Consider the following 20329-nt stretch of genomic DNA (forward strand, 5'->3'; position numbering starts at 1 on the left):
CCTGAAATAAAGTGTGGTATACCTGGGTCCTGGTTATAGAATGCCAGTCATCTTGGCTAGGTGCTAATGTGAGCAGTCACATTTAACTAACTGGTACTGCTCAGAAGCAAAATGTTGTGCAGGAGCATGGCCTAAATGTGCTCTGGTACTGTAAACTCTGAATTAAATATCCTTATCATGTCTTTTATCTATGTTTTATAAAAAAAATGTACATTTTTCGCAGGGTTTTTTTTTTTTTAAATCGATTTCATGTCAACCTTTAAATTTCTTCATTACAGCTTTCCTACTTGGAGGCTTTTTGAAGTGTCTACCTCCTTCTTATGTCCATAGCATAAACAGAAAGGTGAAGGGTGCATTGCATCTCAGTCTTGTTCATAAATGATGACCCTGTCCCCAGGGTGACTGCATTTACTGTGCTTTGTCAAAAGGGAAGAGAAGCCACACGGAGAGACCTCGCACAAGTGGAAGAGAGGCACTCAAGATGATGTTACTCTTAGTTTCTCCCCTTTTCTCAGCAGCAGCCACCTGTTCTCTCCCACCCCACCCCTCTATTGCACACCTGCCAATATTTAAAATCTAGGAATAGGTTTGTTTGGGGAGATGGGGAAGAAATATTTTTACTCCACTAAACTACATGGAAGTAGGAGGGATTATTTCTGGAGGGACAAAATGAGGAAAATACCCCACCATCACAACTTTGCCACCCTGGGAGAGTTCGGGATGCCAGAAACCTTAATCCAGATCCTCCGGGACCTCTACAAGGACTGCACCACCACCATCCGCGCCATGGATGGAGAGACGGACGCCATCCCCATCCGCCGCGGCGTGAAACAAGGATGCCCCTTTAGCCCCATCATCTTCAACCTGGCCATGGAACCGCTCATCCGAGCCATCTCCAGCAGCCCGACCGGTTTCGACCTGCACGGCAAGAAAATCAGCATTCTGGTCTATGCGGACAATCTGGTTCTGACCGCAGACAACCCAGAGAGCCTCCAAGGTATGCTAGATCCCACCAGCTGAGCTACTGACTGGATGGGGCTCCGCTTCAATGTGAAGAAGTGCACAACTCTGCACATTGACGGCAGCAAAAGGGACTCAGTGCAGGCAATGGGGTTCCAGATACACGGTGAGCCCGTCATCCCCCTGGCAGAGGGGCAGGCTTACCAGCACCTGGGTACGCCAACCAGGAGATCTTGCAGGACGCCGCCAAGATTGATGCCTTCCTGCTGACACTGTGGCAGAAGATAAATGCCCTGAACACCTTCCTGATCCCACGCATCTCGTTCACCCTAAGGGGATCCACTGTGGCGAAGGTGCCCCTCAACAAGGCAGACAAGATCATTCGGAAGTTGGTGAAGAAGTGGCTGTTCCTTCCCCAGAGAGCCAGCAACGAGCTGGTCTACATTGCCCACAGGCACGGCGGCGCCAACGTCCCCCACATGGGTGACCTGTGTGATGTCGCGGTGGTCACCCACGCCTTCCGCCTGCTGACATGTCTCGACGCCACGGTAAAGAACATTGCTGCTAATGCCCTGCATGATGCGACAGAGAAGCGGATCAGCAGAGCCCCCTCCAACCAAGACATCGCCACCTTCCTGAGCGGCTCCCTGGATGGGGAATTTGGATGGGACGGGCGCAACATCGCTTCACTGTGGTCACGCACTCGCAACGCCACACGTCGCCTAGGGAAGTGCATCGGCTGCCGCTGGGAGTGGTGCAAGGAGCGCCAGGAGCTGGGAGTCTGGGTGCCGCAGATCAGGTCCGACGACAACACCATCATCACCCCAAGCGCTAGGGGCTTGCTGGAGAGGACTCTGAAGGCCGCCATCCACTCACTGTACATGGAAACCCTGAAGCGTAAATCGGACCAGGGTAAAGCTTTTGAGTTGACCAGCAAGTGGGACACCAGCAACCACTTCCTCGCCGGGGAGCGGCTTCACCCGTTTCGCAGACTGACGGTTCATCCACCGTGCCCGGCTCAACTGCGTCCCGCTCAATGGAGCCGTCTGCCACGGGAACCGAGACAAGCGTTGCAGGAAGTGCAGTTACTCCAAGGAGACCCTGCCCCACGTCCTGTGCAGCTGCAAACTCCACTCCAGAGCCTGGCAGCTGCGCCACAATGCCATCCAGAACCGCCTGGTGAAAGCCATCGCACCACGCCTGGGGGAGATCTCTGTGAACTGCACCATCGCTGGTACCAACAACCAGCTACAACGTGACGTGGTCGTCACCAACGAGGCCCAGAAAAAGATCATCCTCGTTGATGTCACGGTCTCTTTTGAGAAAAGGAGCCCGACATTTCGCGAAGCCCGAGTTCGTAAACTGGAAAAGTACGCCCCCCCTGGCTGACACCCTGAGAGCAAAGGGCTACGAGGTGCAGATGGACACCCTGATTGTCGGAGCCCTGGTCACCTGGGACCCCTGCAACGAGTGTGTGCTGCGGACCTGCGGGATCGGTCGACACTATGCACGGCTCATGCGGCGCCTCATGGTCTCAGACACCATCCGATGGTCCAGGGACATCTACATCGAGCACATCACTGGCCACCAACAGTACCAGGAGACATGACCCAGAGGGACATCGTTCTCCCACTACGAGAAAGGGACCAAATGACCTTCTCCGCTGGATCATATGAACTGGAACCATAAACTCCCTGAACATTAAATCTCAACAAATGAGGGTCAATCAATCCTCATCATCATATCCACTCCTTATACCCAACACCTGAACATAGCCACTCTATGAACTTCATACCCTCATATTTCAATGCCTGTACTTTGACCGCACCAACTTTTTACCCCCAATCGGGGGTATTGCAGATTACGTATTCCTTATGCTACCTGATCTTAAACCAAACTTTGCACCCTTGATACTTCTGCTATGTTTGTGGTGAAATGACTTTTGCATCACAAAGGCGCAGTATAACCACTATGGTTAAGAAAGTCTATCACCTCTATTTTGGCTGCAAAATTGGAGATTGGGACAAGAGGTGGGCCCCAGACATATGATACAACACTTGTGCAACAAATCTTCGCCAGTGGTTGAACAGGAAAAGGAAATCTATGCCTTTTGCAGTGCCAATGATTTGGAGAGAGCCACCAGATCATACCAGCAATTGTTACTTCTGCATGGTGCCTCCAGTTGGGAAAGGTGTGTCAAAGAAGAAAAAGTGGACTGTGCATTATCCAAACATTCCATCAGCTATACACCCAGTACCCCACAGAGAAGGACTGCCGGTTCCTGATGCACCAGAATCATTCTCACTTGAGTCCGATGAGGAAGAAGATGAAACTTCTGGTCCTGAACCATCAATGTCACAGGACCCACACTTTCTCCCATCCTCCTCCTCTGAACCACACCTCATAACACGAGGTGAACTGAATGACCTTGTCAGGGATTTGGAACTACCCAAGAGTAAGGCAGACTGTTGGGCTCCAGACTACAGCAGTGGAATCTCCTGGCAGGTGATGTTAGGGTTTCCATGTTCCGTGACCGTCAAAAGGATCTTGTCCCATTCTTCTTCATGGAAGGTGATCTTGTAGCCTGCAACAACATCGATGGTGTGATGGCAGCTCTCAACATCGTTCACGATCCAGATGAGTGGAGACTGTTCATTGATTCATCAAAGACGAATCTTAAAACTGTTTTACTGCAGAATGGCAATGTTTTGCCATCAATTCCAGTTGGTCATGCAGTCCATATGAAGGAAACCTATGACAACATGAAACAACTTTTGAGGTGCATAAACTATGACCAACATCAGTGGCAGCTTTGTGGAGATTTGAAGGTTGTTGCTCTCTTGCTTGGTCTGCAGACTGGATACACAAAGTACTGCTGTTTTCTCTGCGAATGGGATAGTCGTGCAAGAGATTCCCACTACATCAAGAAAGATTGGCCACTCCGACAGTCATTGGAGCCTGGGAGGAAAAGTGTTCAGCATCCACCACTTATTGACTCAAGGAAGATTTTGTTACCACCCTTACACATCAAGCTGGGTCTGATGAAGAACTTTGTCAAGGCCATTGACAAAACACAAGCAGCTTTCAAGTACCTCCGTGGAAAATTTCCAAGGTTAAGTGAAGCTAAGATAAAGGAAGGTGTCTTTGTTGGTCCTCAGATTCGTGAACTTCTTCGAGATGATGCATTTGACCATGCACTGCGTGGCAAGGAAAAGATAGCATGGAAAGCCTTCCAGTTAGTGGCAATAAATTTTCTCGGAAACAACAAGGCAGACAACTACAGGTTGTTGGTGGAAAACCTCCTCAAGGCATACAAAAGCCTTGGTTGCAACATGTCACTAAAGATACATTTTTTGCACTCTCATCTAGATTTTTTTCCAGCGAACTGTGGAGCAGTGAGCAACGAGCACGGTGAGCGATTTCACCAGGACATTGCAACAATAGAGAAACGCTATCAGGGCAAATGGAGCCCATCAATGCTTGCAGACTATTGCTGGACAGTGACAAGAGATGCTCCGTTTAATGAATACAAGAGACAAGCCAAGAAGCGCCGAGTAGACACTGAATAGGACTAAACTGTGTACATAATCATTTTTTGTCTTTTGTTTCATAATAAATTTTATTTATATAACCCTTTTGCTGATTTTTAAACAGGACAGGTGAAATATTATCATGTAAAGCAACCATAAACACATGAAAAGACCTAGGTTTACAATTTATGATTAAAACTCTACTATCTACACAATATACATAGACATAAAATGTAAAAACTTAAATATCTTAGAAACAGTAGCCAATCAGTTGTTTTAGTTGTCATATTTGAATTCAGCACATCAAAATACATAATAAATAGCACATTTTATCTCTGAAGCAGACGACCTCTCAAAAATTGTAGACCAGTGTTATCTGCACTGTTCACACAAGTACGAGGCATCTCTGCTCACTTTAGCTAAACAGAAATGTGTCCCCTTGCAGAATCAAACACTGACAAATAAGAGAGCATGACACTGTATGATTTCTAGAGCTGATATAGGGCAATTTGTTCAGCAGAATGATGTAAGCTTTGTTATGATTGCATCATCAATGATTTCTAGGAATAACATGATGCAATTCATATCCTGTATGATGCAATACCAGCTTCAGATAGCATCATTCATTGTTTTGCCTAAAAAGCAAGTACTGTCCAATCCCAGTCATCGATTTATTCATAGATCCAGTCAAAGATGTATTTTAGTCATTTCTGGTTTAAATTGAGATCCCTTCCCTTTATAACTCACTTATCCTCTGCCATTCCCAAGTCAAGGGTCGTATATACTGACCCAATAGCATATCTTGAAAACTAGAGCCAATCAACAATTTTAAGCATCATTTTCATTCTCGGTGACCCAGAATTAGTAAAGTTTGACTACATTTATTTCAGAAGCATTTTGGCTGTAGAGCAGTGTAATCTGTACATTATTCCCTGATAACCAGAAACTTCTATGCTCAAACTCTGTTCACTTTTTTTTAACATCCTCTTAATAAAAATTTTAAATCTGTTCTTATAAATTATAGGGTCTGCCCTTCCTAAATGGGTCCAATTGGTTCAAATTAGAGCTGTTGATTAATTGCAGCTAACTCATGCGATTAACTAAAAAAAATTAATCATGATTAAAAAAATTGTTGATGCTTTTTAACCTCCAGCTGGCTAGGAAACTTTATCCCTTCCTCTTGGACAAGGATGGGGACACAGTGTGATCCCTGCTCTGCAGAGCTGATGCAGCCAGGGAAGGGCTAAGTAACTGATATCCTCTTGGGAAGAGGAGTCCCCTATTAAGGGGCATATGGAGAGGCTGAATTGGGTTGATGATATGCTGTGGGGAGAAAGGGGGTCATTCTGAAGCTGTGTTGTGTGAGAAGGAGGGATACTTCAGCAGTGCAAACCTCAGAGAGATAGTATGGTGATGGATACTTTATTCCTACACTAAGCAGACAGATTAGATGGATTAGAGTGGGGGCAATTCATGACTTAATTTTTAATGTCCCTGCTTTTTCCCTTGAGCATGCAGGGCTGGGGCTTTCTAGCTGTTACTGAGTCTGGCACTTAAATAAGAGATTCAAATGCACTTTAAAAAATGGCTGGGAGTGGGGCAAAACATTAGAGTGAAGAAATGCAACCTTTCCATACTAAAGGAAGGGGACTCTAAAAAGCCATACCTGAACTCTTTGTCAGGCGGGGGAGAGGAGGTTCTTTCTGTTAAAACAACCCAGAATCCCATAGCCCACTAACCAGTTTTGTAAACTTCCCTCCCACCCTCCTTGAGCAGTTGGTACATTCCCACTGTAACTTCAGGAGCATAAATAGAGGCAGCAGCAAACTGTGGGGGGAATTGTTTGCTAGGTAGGGGAAGGTGAATCTGTTTGCTTGTCCAAGCACAAGCAGTTTTGCTGCTTGCAGCCAGTTGTGGGGAAGGTGTACCATGGAGCAGCCGGTGCAAACAGAAGTGTGGAAAGCGCAGACTTTACAGGAACTGATCCAGATCCTGCATCGCTTATTTTCTAGTGATAAAGTCAGTGTAGAAGAAGTGCAAGCCTTAATGGAATCGTATGAGAGCAACCCTGTGGAGTGGATGAAATATGCCCAATTTGACCAATACAGGTAAAGTCAGCTCTTCTTATCTCAGTGCAAAGGGTGGTAACTCAAAAAGGAGCCTGTATAAATACTAAATGAACAGCGGAAGCGCAACAAGCAAGACATATAAACAATCTGGTGGGAAAGGGGGGGGGGTGTCGGTTGTGCTGTTTGGGGGGGGGGGTGTAAAAAAAGTGAAATCAACAGAAATCAGAGGAGTGGAACGTAAAGTCTATGTATGACCAGTATGCACGAAGCCTGAATTAAACTGAAGTAGTTCACGTGTGCATGCGTTACATGGCGCTATGGAAGCATTTCCTCCAAATATCTTTTAGAATCGGTTTGAGGAGTTAGAGGAGTCGTCTTTGCTATCATCTGGTGTTCTAATAGTTGGAATCTAGATAACGTGACATCTGGGTGAAGGAGGAACTGGCATCTCGGTGTAAACTTAATTGTAATAGATTGTAAAATAAAGAACATGGTTGGAATACACAACAATGATGAAGAGTCACTGTGAGGGCTGGATAACATGACTGAATCCTCCCCAGTGCATATACTGTTGCGATCACTTTAGTTAGGTAAAGCTGTGGGTAAGAATCTGACCTAGAGGCATGTGGCTTTTATTATTTATTGTATTGTCTGCTAAAGCTAGTACACTCCGGGTTTTTCTTAGACCACTCCCTTCAGTTCCAAGTGTTCTCCAGATGCGTGGTTTTCATGTGAATAGCAAAGATGTTTTAGGATATGACGGATGGGAGGAGGCACCTCCCCAAGAATGGAACCGTTTGCAATTTCAGAATGAAGCCAGTCTCCTGGAAACAGCTCAGAAACTAAGAACCCAGAGAAAATATCTTGGCAAGTTTCCCAGGCTGATCAGCAGTAGGAGACTAATTCAGCTTAGCTCGGTACTTTCGCTCCACTTCGTCACGCTACACAAAGCTGGTATTCATGGCTGGTGCGCGCTGCGCTGTAGGAAGGGGGGCAGCGGCTACTATCTCGTGTTTGGTAACGGTGTACGCAGAGCCAGTCATTTACTGTTGACTGCTGCGGTGAATCAGTAGGAAAAGGTCAGTGTCGCTTTCCAAGCGGTTGGTCAAACCCACTCAGCCCCCAAAGATACAGGGGCGGTTTGGCGGAGCTGGGAAGAGGTCAGGAAGCCTTGGTTGTGCATCGAGTTGTTTGAAATAAAGTCCATTAATTAAGCACCACTCACCTGCTTCGGCTTTTATTTTGCAAAAACTCTTCTTCTCCCTCCGCCCCAGCACAAAACCAACGGTTCACTACAGTAAAAATCCCTTCTCAACACTATTCTGCTACCTCCAGCTGCATTTCCCATGCACTCCTCCTCTCCCGCTCTGCACGGGCTTAGGGTGGCATTTTCCATGCCAGTCTCCTCTTTCTCTGATCCCGCTTCGTGTTCCCTCGCTCCGCTTCCTTTTCATGCCTCCTTTAGACCCTGCACACGGTGCGCTGGGTGGGAACTCCCTTGCAATCCTCCCTGGTCCCTTCTCTGCACGCGGTGCTCTCTTGGGAGTGCTGCAATGCGCACGTCACCCTCCACCTTTCCCTCTGCTCCTTGTCCTCTGCTAATCCCTACGCAACCTCCTCTGCAAGCTGGGCTGTGAGGGCGGGGGCCGCTATTCAGTTCTTCTCCCCCTCCCCGGTAGCGGCTTTGCAGGTTCCCCAGCTGCCCGGCAAAGAGTTGTTCAGAGGTAGGGCCAGGGACTGGGCTCCGGCAGCCAATCAGAGCTGCCCCACAGCTACGCCCCGAGGGGCTGGCCAAATCAGAGCCAACCTAAGTCAGTAAACTACGTGGCTGCCTGGCTGGCCGGGGCTTGCTGTCTAGCCTTGGACAAGGGGCGCTGAGGAAGCTGGAGGAGGTCTCTGGCCCATGGGCTCCTGGGCATCATTTGCAGGGACCTGGCGTAGATTGTTTGCCCTGTGCTGCCTGTGGCTCGAAAGTTGCCCTGTGCAGCGGCTCTCCAATCGCCTGGCCCTAAGAAAAGGGGGGAGGGTTGAGTGTGGAGCTCGGTAAGCATTAGCCTGGCTCCCCTTGTGTAGAAGAGTAGGAAGTCAATGGGCAGACCTTAGTGCATGGGCAGTATCCTAATGCAGGAGCTTGGATTGATTCCCCCGCCACCCAATTTTCTCCCATCCTGACTAATTACCAAGAGAATAGACAAACATTAGAGCTGTGCTTATGTATGAACATTTGTTTAGGGTAGGGTACCCAGACATCCTGTTTGGGCTGGGACAGTCCCTTTTTTAAGCCTTGTCCTGGCTGTTCTGGCAAAAGTAACTTAGGCATTTGTCCCAACTGCTGAATGGTGATCAGTTGGCAAGAGCAAGCGGGACAAATGCCACTTTTGTCAAAAGGTGGGGTACAGAGGGTGAGTGGCAACGCCAGCCTCATGGGGATCGGAGGTAGAGGTAGGGCTTGAGCAAACAGCAACACCGACACCAGCCCCAGCCCTATGTGAGGGGCAGACAGGGCTCGAGTGAACAATGACGCCAGCTGAGGGCTGGGGGAGGCAGGTCTTGGGCAATTGGCTGGGGCCAGCCCCACGTGGAGGAGGGCAAGAGCACGGGGCCTTGGGCTACCCCCATGCGGTGTCCCATTTTCCCTTTGGGAAGTATGGTCCCCCTAGTTTATAGGATTTTCTGCAGTGTTCATCAGTGCCCCTCCCCCTCCAGACATTCCCAAAGTTGTCCTCATGCCACCCCTGCAAGGTAGGGCAAGCGTTATCCACAGTTTGCAGGTGAGGAACTGAGTTACAGACTCAGCTACACTAGCACTCAGCCCGGCATCCTTGCACCTCCACTAGTGGAAGAGCAGGTGTAGACAGAGTACAGGGGTTTCTACCACTGTGTCAGAAGGCACCCATACATAGTTTACACTAATCACTATTACCATTGCCATGTACTAGGGCTAGACAGTGGGAAAAGAGTAATGAAAATTTCCAAGATAAACCTACCCTGAGTGTGTAGCCAGCCACCCGTGCTGTGCAGAAATGACAGATTGTGATATGTTTGATCAACAAAGCTTGTATTATGACATCATATAGAAGATAACTTTTATATTAAAATTAAAAATAGTCAAGAAGCTTTAGATGGAATGAAAGGAAATGCAAAAACATAACTTTATGATTCAGGTAAGGCAAAATATGTGTGATGAACTGAAAATAATTTGTTACCACCATACTATATTGACAGAATACAACCGAGGGATATCTTATGGGGAAAATAGCAAATTAGGCAAAACAACCAGCCAGTTAACACAAATAGAAAAACTACTTCTGCATGCCAGGTGAGAATCTCCCATCAGTTACTAGTGGCTGCGGCAGAGGAACACGTTTTTTTAGGGACTTTCATACTACTTAAGGCCCCCGGGTCTGCAAAGGTATAAACATATGCTTCACTTTTCACACTATCAGTAACCCCCTTGAAATCAATGAGGCTACTCATGTGTGAGCTTGCAGGATTGGGCCTTTAGTTAGGAATCAGATCATGAAGTCACCTGTATTGTTTGGAGATAGGAGGCCCTCAAGCCCTGAGAATGGAACATACCCTTGATTAACCACATGAATAATATGTATGTAAAAAGCAAGCCTTTTCTGCTTTTCTTTTTGTTTGATTTAGTATAGGAAACTTTTTTTAGTATCTTCTGCTCTTCAGAGCTTTGTTTTGGGTGTAGCTGTTTGACAGAAATTACTGTGTTGGTGTTGGGTTTCAGATGTACAAAAAAGTTACAAGTACAAAAAACCAGAATAGTCCAGAAAAGCAACAGTTTTACCATATGTGGTAACCCCTATAGTTTAAAAATCATGCCCAATGCAAAAGAATGCAGTCACCAAAAGGAAAGCCAAGAATATTTGAAAATGAACGGTAGAAAAACGTATATATTTCTTTTCTTTTCTTTGTTGCAGTTCTCTATTTCTAATTAGAAAGCCTGCTGTTGAAGTGATCTCATTCAGCAACTATTTTGATTAGATTCTCTCTTCTACTTCAGTTTCAGATACGTATGTCCAAACCTCAGTACTGGATTTAATTTAAAAGCTTTCCTGATGCTATCAAGTGTTAGTTGTATGTCCGTTTTTTTTTCCAACCTGAAAAAGTGGTAAAAACCACTTAAAAATTCCATTTCACTTTCTCTGCATATAATTTGCTTTCCAAAGCAAAGGGACCTTGTAATATAGGCTGCCACTCACCATGTTTATATTCCCTGTTGTTGTTTCTTTATATGCACACACATATATTTTTAAAAACCACAGATGTTCTCAATTTCAGGTACACAAGAAATCTTGTGGATAAAGGAAATGGAAAGTTCAACTTGATGATCTTATGCTGGGGTGAAGGACATGGCAGGTTTGTATCCAAACGGCTTGATACCTGCAGATAGAAATAAAGCTACAGTATTTTTCATTTGGTCTGTGTAATACTGTGTGTCATTGTCCTGTAATAACAGACAAACCATCTTCCTCACAAGCACTAAAGGGTAGAGGGTGGTTAATTGATAACTACAAACAAAATAAGAAGTAATAATCAGGATGACTATGCCAAAGGGGGACAATTCTGAAAATTGTGTATCTCATGATTTTAGGGCATTTCTGCGGTTTTCAGTCTTCCACCAAATCTAAGCTTCTGTTTTGTCCATTGAACTTTTTTAACCTTACAGTTACAGAGCTGGATCTTCCAGTCTTTAGTAAAACTCCAGTTGCTTTATAGGAGTTCTGCCTGATCAGGACTGCAGGATCAGACTCATGTATTAGAGGCTATAAAAGCTTTTGCTTCTATTACATCTATATAGTTTAAATTCTGGTCTGTGTGGACAGCCTGAGAAAATGAGATTGGATTAGGCAGCTTAGAGTGTGGGAAGGAATGGACTCTCCCCATCCCACGCTACAGTATAACAAGGCCATTTTGTGGTTGCTATCACAACAATAAAGGGACAACAGCTGCTGTGTATAGTCTACGTGGGATGTATGGGGGCATCAACTGGTGGATCTGCATAGTCAGAGTGCCACTGAAGCCCCCTGCAGAACTTTCTTCTATGGTATGCAGGAGTTTCAGACTTCCTATATATATTCTGTAGCCTGCCTCTTCTGCAGAGCTGAACCATGCCAGTACTGTTGGTTATTGGATGGTGTATATGTACTGATAATGTGACAACTGTGCAATAACATTCATGTCCTGCACATACTGTTATACATCTACAATACACTATAGTGTCTGTTTCTTCTGGGGGAATTCTTTGCCACTGCGCACGCGCAGAATTCATGTCCCCCACAGTTTTTTTTTCTCTGCAGAAAATACATTCTGCCGGAGAGGCGCTGCAATCACGCCTTTCGCCCATCCAGGCTGCTGTGGCACCAGAAAAGAGGGCAGCCGGCTCACAGCCAGCTGCGGATAGGGAGGATGAGGGGCAGCTTTCCTCACAGCGCCCTGCCCACAGGGCCAGGTTAGGAGGTCCAGGATATGGGGGGGATGATAGAGTGGGGCACAGGGGGCTTCTGGGGAGGTCACATAGAATAGGGTTCAGAAGGGCTAGTGGAGGGGACAGACTGGGGCAGGGGCTGAATTGGAGTAGGGGTGCTGGACCACATGGGGGTAGGGAGCAGAGGGGATGGCTGAGTGAGGGTGCTGGGCTCTATGGGGATGGGGATTGTAGGTGGCCGAGTGGGAGTGAAGGGGCACATGGGGATGGGGGGCAGGTGTAGGGACACATGGGGACAGGAGAAGATGTGCCTAACTGAATGGGAGAAGCTAGGAGTCATCCATGGTCTGCATGGGGGAGGCTCCCCACCTCCCTAACAATCCCCTCCCCCCCCCCGAAAAACCCTATTCCATACTTCTCCCACCCAGATCTAGCAACCCTCTAGGTTCACTCCTAGGTTCCTTCCTAGCAATTACTTCTCTGTCCCTCAGCTCCTCTGTTACCCCCGATTCCCCCCAAGCCTTTGCACTGCTTCTGAGGGGTGTGGGGAATATTTCTGTATTGTAATTTACATGAATTATGACTCAAAGTTCTGTATTAATATGCCTAATAAGGAATCTGTTTGTCAAAAAACATTTCTGGAATCTTTTTTTTTTTTTTTTGGTCTGTATTTTTACAGAATACTTGCTTACAGGTATTTTGAAATAAATTACCAAAATACTTGAAACTAGCATGACTATATTGTGTTATTTTGACAAATAAAATATGCATATTTTTAAAATATTGTGCATAGAATTTTTAATTTTTTGGCACAGAATTCCCCCAGGAGTAGTCTGTTTGTAGGTAGTATTAAATGTATACATCACTCTGAGTTCAGCTATTCTGTGTTTCTGTAGCAGTATTCATGATCACACTGACTCACATTGCTTTATGAAGATCCTTCAGGGGAATCTAAAAGAGACTCTGTTTGAGTGGCCTGGGAAAAAAGGGACTGGAGCAATGACTAAGAAATCAGAACGAGTTTTGGGGGAAAATCAGTGTGCCTATATCAATGGTAAGCTTTTTTTTAAATGTCTCGTATATGACCATTGCATTGCTACCCATCAGTGATTATAACTCTTAACTGAAAAGTTCGCTCTTTAATAAACTGATCTAGCTAGGTTCTTGTATTGCATCTAATCCTGTCGTATATCAGCACCTGTGCAGACTCAGACTTTCCTCAAACTTGTGTTTAAACTTAAACAGTCTTAAAAAAAAATCCCATTCATCTAAATTCATTATTAAGATACTGCAGTAAAGGCTAAGATCCTTTAACAACTCCTGAATGCTCAGATCCTTGCAGGATTGAGCTCCAAATCACTAACTGAAAATGCACGTGGATGTGAAGTTAAAAATGTAAAGCAATAGGCAAATCGCATGTATGAAAATCCAAAATTCATACATGTCTCTGGTTGGATTTATGAAGAAAATATCTCTTGGGTGTGTAAGGTCCTTTTGAGCTACAATGGAAAGCCTAAGAACAATACTGTAGTAATTGCCCACACAATCAGTAAGTCTAACAGCCAGCAATACAATGGATAATGATTGAAATATACATTGCTCTGGTCTTTTAGAATCCTGTATTTACACTTTTTAGGGTGCACAGTAGCTCAGACCTATCTTGACTTGGGGTAGGGAGTGGAGGGATCTTTTCTGTTGAACAATGTTGTTGACTATGTACAAAAGTGCACTAAAGTCCAGTCCTACAACTCCCCATGTGAGGTAGTGCACAATATTGTATGAAAATGGTGGACTTCTTGACTACTTCTGACTCATTATAATGTGTGCAACTGCTTCTATACAACTCTCTATATGCACTGTATGCTGTTTTCTATATTTACTTCTGTTGTGAGAAGCTTGCAAATAAAACAAAAGGCTTGAACAATTTACTTGACCCCTGTACAGCTAGTCTTTTGGCTAGCCAGCCAGAGTGCCTTTGAAAACTTCCTGAAATTTTTTTCTTCTGATTATTTTCCAAGCTTACTCTCAACCCAGAGGTGGAGTTTCATTAACCAAACTTTCTGAAGTGGAAGGAGAGAGAAATCTGTTCAAGTCCTCAGGATTTTTGTTGGGGGTGAAGGGGTGTTTGTTTTATAATACAATCAATGCATTGGGAAGTAAATTTTTTTTTTACTGGTTCAGAAAACATTTGCACTCTGTGTGTGTATGCTCCAAACACAAATTGTTTGGGTTGTTGTTTATTTGTTTTAAAGCAATCTTTTTAAAAGCCTCAAACTAGTCCTCTGAGATAATTATATGCCTAGCTCCTCTGCTGTGTTTCCTGGCTGGATATTTCAACTTAAAAGTAACAGAAAACAAAATGCTGAGCATTCAGAATTTGTTGCCTTAACTCTTTAACAAAGCCCTGTGGTATTTCTGTTTCTATCTGGATATCTGTACATTCAAATAAATGGTGCTGATGCAGAAAGAATATCCCATATAGCATGGCAATTCCTTTTTGTGCTAGTTGCATGTTACTTGGTGTTTGCACTTTACTTATAAGACAACCCACAGGAGTGAGTTGATTTTAATCTCTCAGTACATGAATATAAATTTAGGGATTTTTCCCCTCATTAAATGAAATAGTGTAAATGAAATGTACAAGTGTATATTTTAAATGTGCCAAAGTTGGAATGCACAGTGCTTCCCACAGTAACAGTATCTGGGCTACATTGTACAATTAAGGGCTGGGTATTATATAAGATATTACATAAGCATAAAGGGCTGAGTTGCATTTGCTCTGGGAATCATAAACTTTAATTCTTGAACTCTTGAGCAGTTTTTAAAATTCTTCCTTAATGTTCAATCAACATGAGTTTTGGTAGATTTAATGTTCATACTTTGAGTATTTTATAGAACTCTGTTTCTGCCCTCTGGTTCTCTGAAAGTGCAGTTAACTTATTAATAGGCACACTGTGAACAGTGGCTTGTTTTATTACCTGTTCAATTATCTTTACTGCTTCAATGAAGGTTGGATGTTTGCCACGCTTTGGTAATTTGTCACTTTAAATAAAAGCCCAGACAAATGGGAAAGGGTAATTGGAAGATGGACAACAGTAAAAGAAAGCAACTGTCTCCTTGCCCATGAATTTATGCTTGAAATTCAAGTAGTTCAGTCTTAACATGGTTGATGTTCTCATTATCAGGCTGAAAACTAGAATACAAAACATTGATTTCCTCTGAAATCTCTTGTTTATTCTTTAGAAAAACAAATCTTCCATTCAACATCTTCAGAACACCAGGAAAGAAAGTATCATTTGGGGATGGCAGCTGATAATAAATTACCAACAATGTGCTCTTCCTAAAGCTTCTGTAGATTTGTTACACTTTATACCATAGTAGATAACAAAAAATTCTGTATATGGGAAGCTAGAGAGCAAGGCATTCTGAAGTCCCAATGGGTTGGGGATCTGCCCTAGAGAGTAAAACCTAAATTCGAGTTAAAAATTCATCCTGAAAGTGTGGGTATCTCTATCTGTCTTGTTGGTTTAGAGATGGTGCTTCTCCAGGCATGTATCAGATTTCATTAGACCTGTCTGTTAATATAGCCTTTCCTCTCATGTCCTCGCTTGTCTAGACTCCATTGGCCTGCACCGTGTGGAGAACACAAGCCACACAGAGTCTGCTGTTAGTCTGCACTTGTACAGCCCGTCCTTTGACAGCTGTAACACCTTTGATCAAAGAACTGGACACAAGCATAAAGTCAAAATGACATTCTATAGTCAGTTTGGAGAAAGGACTCCAGGTGTAAGTACAAGCTAATGAATACCCTTTATGTTCAACTATTCTATGTCCTCATGTGAACAGAGCAGAGAGCTAGCTTGCTGTGTTGCTGCCCATCATTGCAAATGAGCCCTGGGCTCTGTTTGTGGGTTGCCCAACATAAGCACAGTTCTTGTTATGGACTGTCTGGTCATTTTTAGGATAGAGATGAAACACGTTTCAAAAGGAAGCTCAGTTTTGGTGTCAACCTTAAGTTTCCCTTTTACACACAGTTTTTAAAATGCTACTTTGCACTTACACTGCAGTGCTTCCTTTGCCTCTTCAAAGCATGGCACAAATATTATTCTCATAGCATCCGTAGGAGGTAGGCAAGCAGGGGTTTGGAGCAGAGCCCAGAGCTGGAGCGCAGAGCAGCTCCAGAGCAGTAGAGCTGCAAGTTTTTGCCTGGAGCTGGAGCGGAGCTGGAGCACAGCTCCAAAACTGGGCAGGCAAGGATTATTTTCATTTCACAGATGGGGCAGTGTCATTTGTCCGAACTCCAATTGGATTTAGGTATTACTGGCTCTGCTCATTCATCTTTCCCCTGCTCCCCAGTAAAAAAAGGCCCAATCTTATGAAATACAGAAGAGGCATCAGCTCCCTTGATAACAAAAGGAGTTGAGGGTACTGTTGGGCTAAGCAGTTTCACGTTTCAAGTCCAAATTGTTTTCTCCCTGTAACTTGTTGGCAACAAAAATTAATACAGTGTCATGACATTTTAAAAAACAATTTTGAAAAGCAGACTCCTTGAGCAAGGTTGGTCTGCTTAATGGCACAGCACCAATGCCATATTCATCTCTGTCTGGAGCTCTCCGTACCAGAACTGGGAGTGGTGGTTGATGGGCTTCCCTTTGGAACTCTTCAGTGTATCTGAACCTGGCCACAATTTAGGACCTTTATAGGAGGAAAGCTGCTTAACGGTGAAGAATTGGGGCAGATCTTCAGGACCTTGTTTGGGATAGCCCATGGCAGGACTGGGTGAGATTCAACTAACTTTATGTATAATGGGCAAAATCCCTCCAGTCCAACAAGCACAATGCAAATAGCTGTGTTTCTTTGCAACTTTTCACATTAAAGCACCCAAACTTTAAACTTTACACATTTGAAAGTCCTCCAGACAACTAAACTCCTTCTAGTCCTCATCATCCAGAAGAAATAAGATAAACGTTGAATAGCAGTCACATGAGAATAAGAATTCAAGATTTTTGCTGCTTGTGTTTTCTCTTTCTTTAAAAAAAATTTACCAGGAAGTCTTGGTTGGTTTGTGTGTGTAAGATAACAAGTGAAATGTTTGGAAACTAGCTATTTGAATTTCAAATATTTTCCTGTTTTGTTCTGTAGCAACTGGCAACTCTTGTACCTCTGATGGGAAGTTTTACCTGATTTTTGAGTGGGGAAAATCTTAGTCATTGAGTGTCTCCACTTAGTTCCAGTAACTGCAACTGGAAAAACGGAGGCTGGATGGAACTGGGTTTGGCCATACAGCTGTCTCAAATGACTGCATGCTCCAAAAACTTTTGGCTTCAATGAGGGTTTCTGGAAAACTCATTGGAAACAGACACAGTCTTTTGCTGTTTACCAGGTCTCAAAGGAACATGGTGAGGCAGGAAAGTGCGAGATGGGAGGAGAGGTTAAAAATACAAAGGAGAATGACTAGTGCAAAGTGTATGTATGTTTTCTTAGGAACAAGAAAATCTAACTGAAAAGCTTTCCTTTTCATTCAAACTAAGCAAAACTTGCAAGTAAACTCCTGATGAACTTTTCAATAAGTTGTCATTAAATGTTTAGCTAGGGTTTAATTGAGAAATCTGGCTGTGCTGGAGGGTTTTTAAAGCTAATTGGTCAATTATTCTGTAATTCTCTGTGCACCTGCACCCAGTTGTACATGCCAAACACTGAAAGCCTGTTTTTTTCAGTGTTAATCAGTTAACTTACCAGTGACTTTCCCCCAGAAAGTAGCCTGCTATGTGCTTAGTTAAAGAAAACTATATGGATCTAGAGTGCACTTTGTGAGTGCTACTGTGTATTTATACTACAGTATTAATATAGAGAAGTTGCATGCCAAGAAAAATCCCATAAGCTTGATCCTGCCTCCTGATAGGTGGGGTACATCATCATGTTTTTTGCTAATAGGCGTTCATGTGCAAGTGGAATTAGATGATTCTTACCCCCATCCCCACCAAACTGGGGGTCTAATTTTGCTGACAGGCTCAAGCTTGATTCAATAGGTCTGAGAGGAAGGATGGTCTGGTGTGGATAGGGCATGAGTCAGGGGTTCATGAGACCAGAGTTAAATTCCCTGTTCTGCCAGGCACATGCCCAAGATCACACTAAACCATATGGTCTTTCTCTGCCTCACTTCCCTAGCTGTAAAATGGGGATAAGAGCACTTCCCTCCCTCTCAATAAATTTGTTAGTCTCTAAGGTGCCACAAGTACTCCTGTTCTTTTTGCGGATACAGACTAACACGGCTGCTACTCTGAAACCTCTCAGAGGTTTGTGAGAATAAATACATTAAAGATTGAGGCACCCAGCTACTATGGTAATGGGGGCCATATATGTACCCTAAGTAGATGGGGCATTATAATCTACTCTAAGTATTTTCTTTTAAAAGAATCTCTCCTCTTTCTTTTAGGCAACAGCAGTGTCACAAGAGAACAACTGAGAAGCACCCAAATGAATGTGTTAAGGCCTGCTGAATGTTTGACCAGGGACAGAAGAATTGTATAGCTGATGCTAGCTATAGCTGAATAACCAGTACATAGACATACAGTAGGGAAGCTTCCTGGCAATATGTAGTTATGTTGAATGAATACTGATTATGGGACTCTAAGGTGACTAGTGCTATAAGCTGCTGCAGGGGTTAGATGCCTTTACATAGGCTGTTGTAAAGTCAGAATCAACTACCTTGTTTTTCTGATCCTAGCCTCTTTTAAATTCCACTTTTGAATCTGGAATATCAGTAGTAGGCTTTTAAAACACCATTTGACACTATTTATAGGTCTTTTTATATGGTATATGTGCTCAGTGTATTTAGTAATCTAAACTTTGTAGCCTCAAGTTACCATTTGTAATGGATACTAGTAACAGCAGTTTTTTTTTTTTTTTTTTTAATTAAGCCTTTTATGTTTTAATGCTCTGGAACATTTTGGTAGTTGTGCATTTTTTATTTTATTTTTTAAAAATCTTATTTGTCAGATCTGTTTTTAAACAGGAGCAACAATGCACTTCATGTACAATGTTTGAAAAGTTAACTGAGTTGGGCAAAGGTCTGGGTTTTTAACCAGACTAATTATGTTTAATATGGCTAACATCCAGTTTCCAGAGTTCTGTTGTGTAGCTACTGAATGCCTTTAGGGTAACCTAAATAAAACTGGATTTGAGCACAAATTTCAAAAGTTTGCAGCCTCTTTCCTGATAACTAAAATATATAATGCTCATTACTCGTGATTAATTCCATCCTCAGTAGATCGCTCATGAATATCTCTTAAATCTTACCTAGGCGATACCATTATTAGAAGAGGAGTTAAAAAGACAAAAGCATTTAAAATTTACTGTGAAATCCTGACCCCATTAAAGTCAATGGGATTTTTTTGATAGATTTCAGTGGCTTCAAGATTTCATCCTTAATCCTGAGTTACAATACACAGGAGTTTTTGCAAAACATAACTATAATAAAAACAGAAATGCACCAAAAATCAGTGAGGTCTTTTTTTCCCTTTCCTCCATAAAATACTCTCTTTATTTATCTGACTTAACACATGCATGAGAAGATGAGATACACTAAGTGAAAATACACCTTTCCTTAGTTTCCTTGTAAAAACAAAAGTAGAAAATGAGGCTGTATAAAGATTCCACTGTACTCTTCACTCTCTTCTTAAATGAGTGTGTTCCACTGGGCAGTAATATAAAATTTGAACAGTACCTTTTTCTAATGAGTTTCACATCTTCATCCTTATTGGAAGTAAACACTACAGAAATTTTTAGAATCTCAGTAGCAGCCATTTACCATGTGCTCTGTGATAGGCCTGAAAACTGCTTTCTGTCTTGGGCTCTTTTTCAAGTTTCCAGGAATAAAAAAAGCAGTCTGATGGGAGAGACTTTGGGAAGGATTTTAAAAAGCAGTTAAGAATTGGACAACAATTCCCTAAACAAATCAATGGGAATTTAGTGCCTAATTTCCACAGGTGCTTATGAAAGTCCTAACTAAATATTACACCAGGTAAATTCAACACCTGGGTAAATCTTCTTTTAGGGGTGTAAGGGAGTGAATGTTAGGTTTCCAATGGAATAAACAAACCAGAGGTAATAGCAAAAGGGATCAGGAGTCCAGGGAGAATGTCTACACAGGGAATCCTCTTTTAGAAACCCATCAGGAAGTTAAAGGAACATATTGAGTCCAAAATTGGAAGGGAAAGGAGCAGCAGATCCTACTGGGAAAAGGCACTTCAAATGCTGAGTTTTACTGATACTTTTCTGGGCTCCAATGAATTCCAAAGTGTATCTTGTCCTGATATATTACT

General features: G+C 43.3%; 1 protein-coding gene across 1 annotated transcript; it reads left to right on the forward strand.

Annotated features, from left to right (window-relative positions):
- Nucleotides 1-6324: 6324 nt before the first annotated feature.
- CDO1 (cysteine dioxygenase type 1) lies at nucleotides 6325-19197 on the forward strand. Its single transcript, XM_054032456.1, has 5 exons — nucleotides 6325-6598; nucleotides 10859-10936; nucleotides 12902-13059; nucleotides 15622-15791; nucleotides 18442-19197. Exons 1-5 carry the CDS (start codon nucleotides 6420-6422, stop codon nucleotides 18469-18471), a joined length of 615 nt encoding a protein of 204 aa, XP_053888431.1. The 5' UTR covers nucleotides 6325-6419; the 3' UTR covers nucleotides 18472-19197.
- The last annotated feature ends 1132 nt before the right edge of the window (nucleotides 19198-20329 follow it).

The sequence above is a fragment of the Malaclemys terrapin genome, chromosome 6 (assembly GCF_027887155.1).
Source record: "Malaclemys terrapin pileata isolate rMalTer1 chromosome 6, rMalTer1.hap1, whole genome shotgun sequence".
NCBI lineage: Eukaryota > Metazoa > Chordata > Testudines > Emydidae > Malaclemys > Malaclemys terrapin.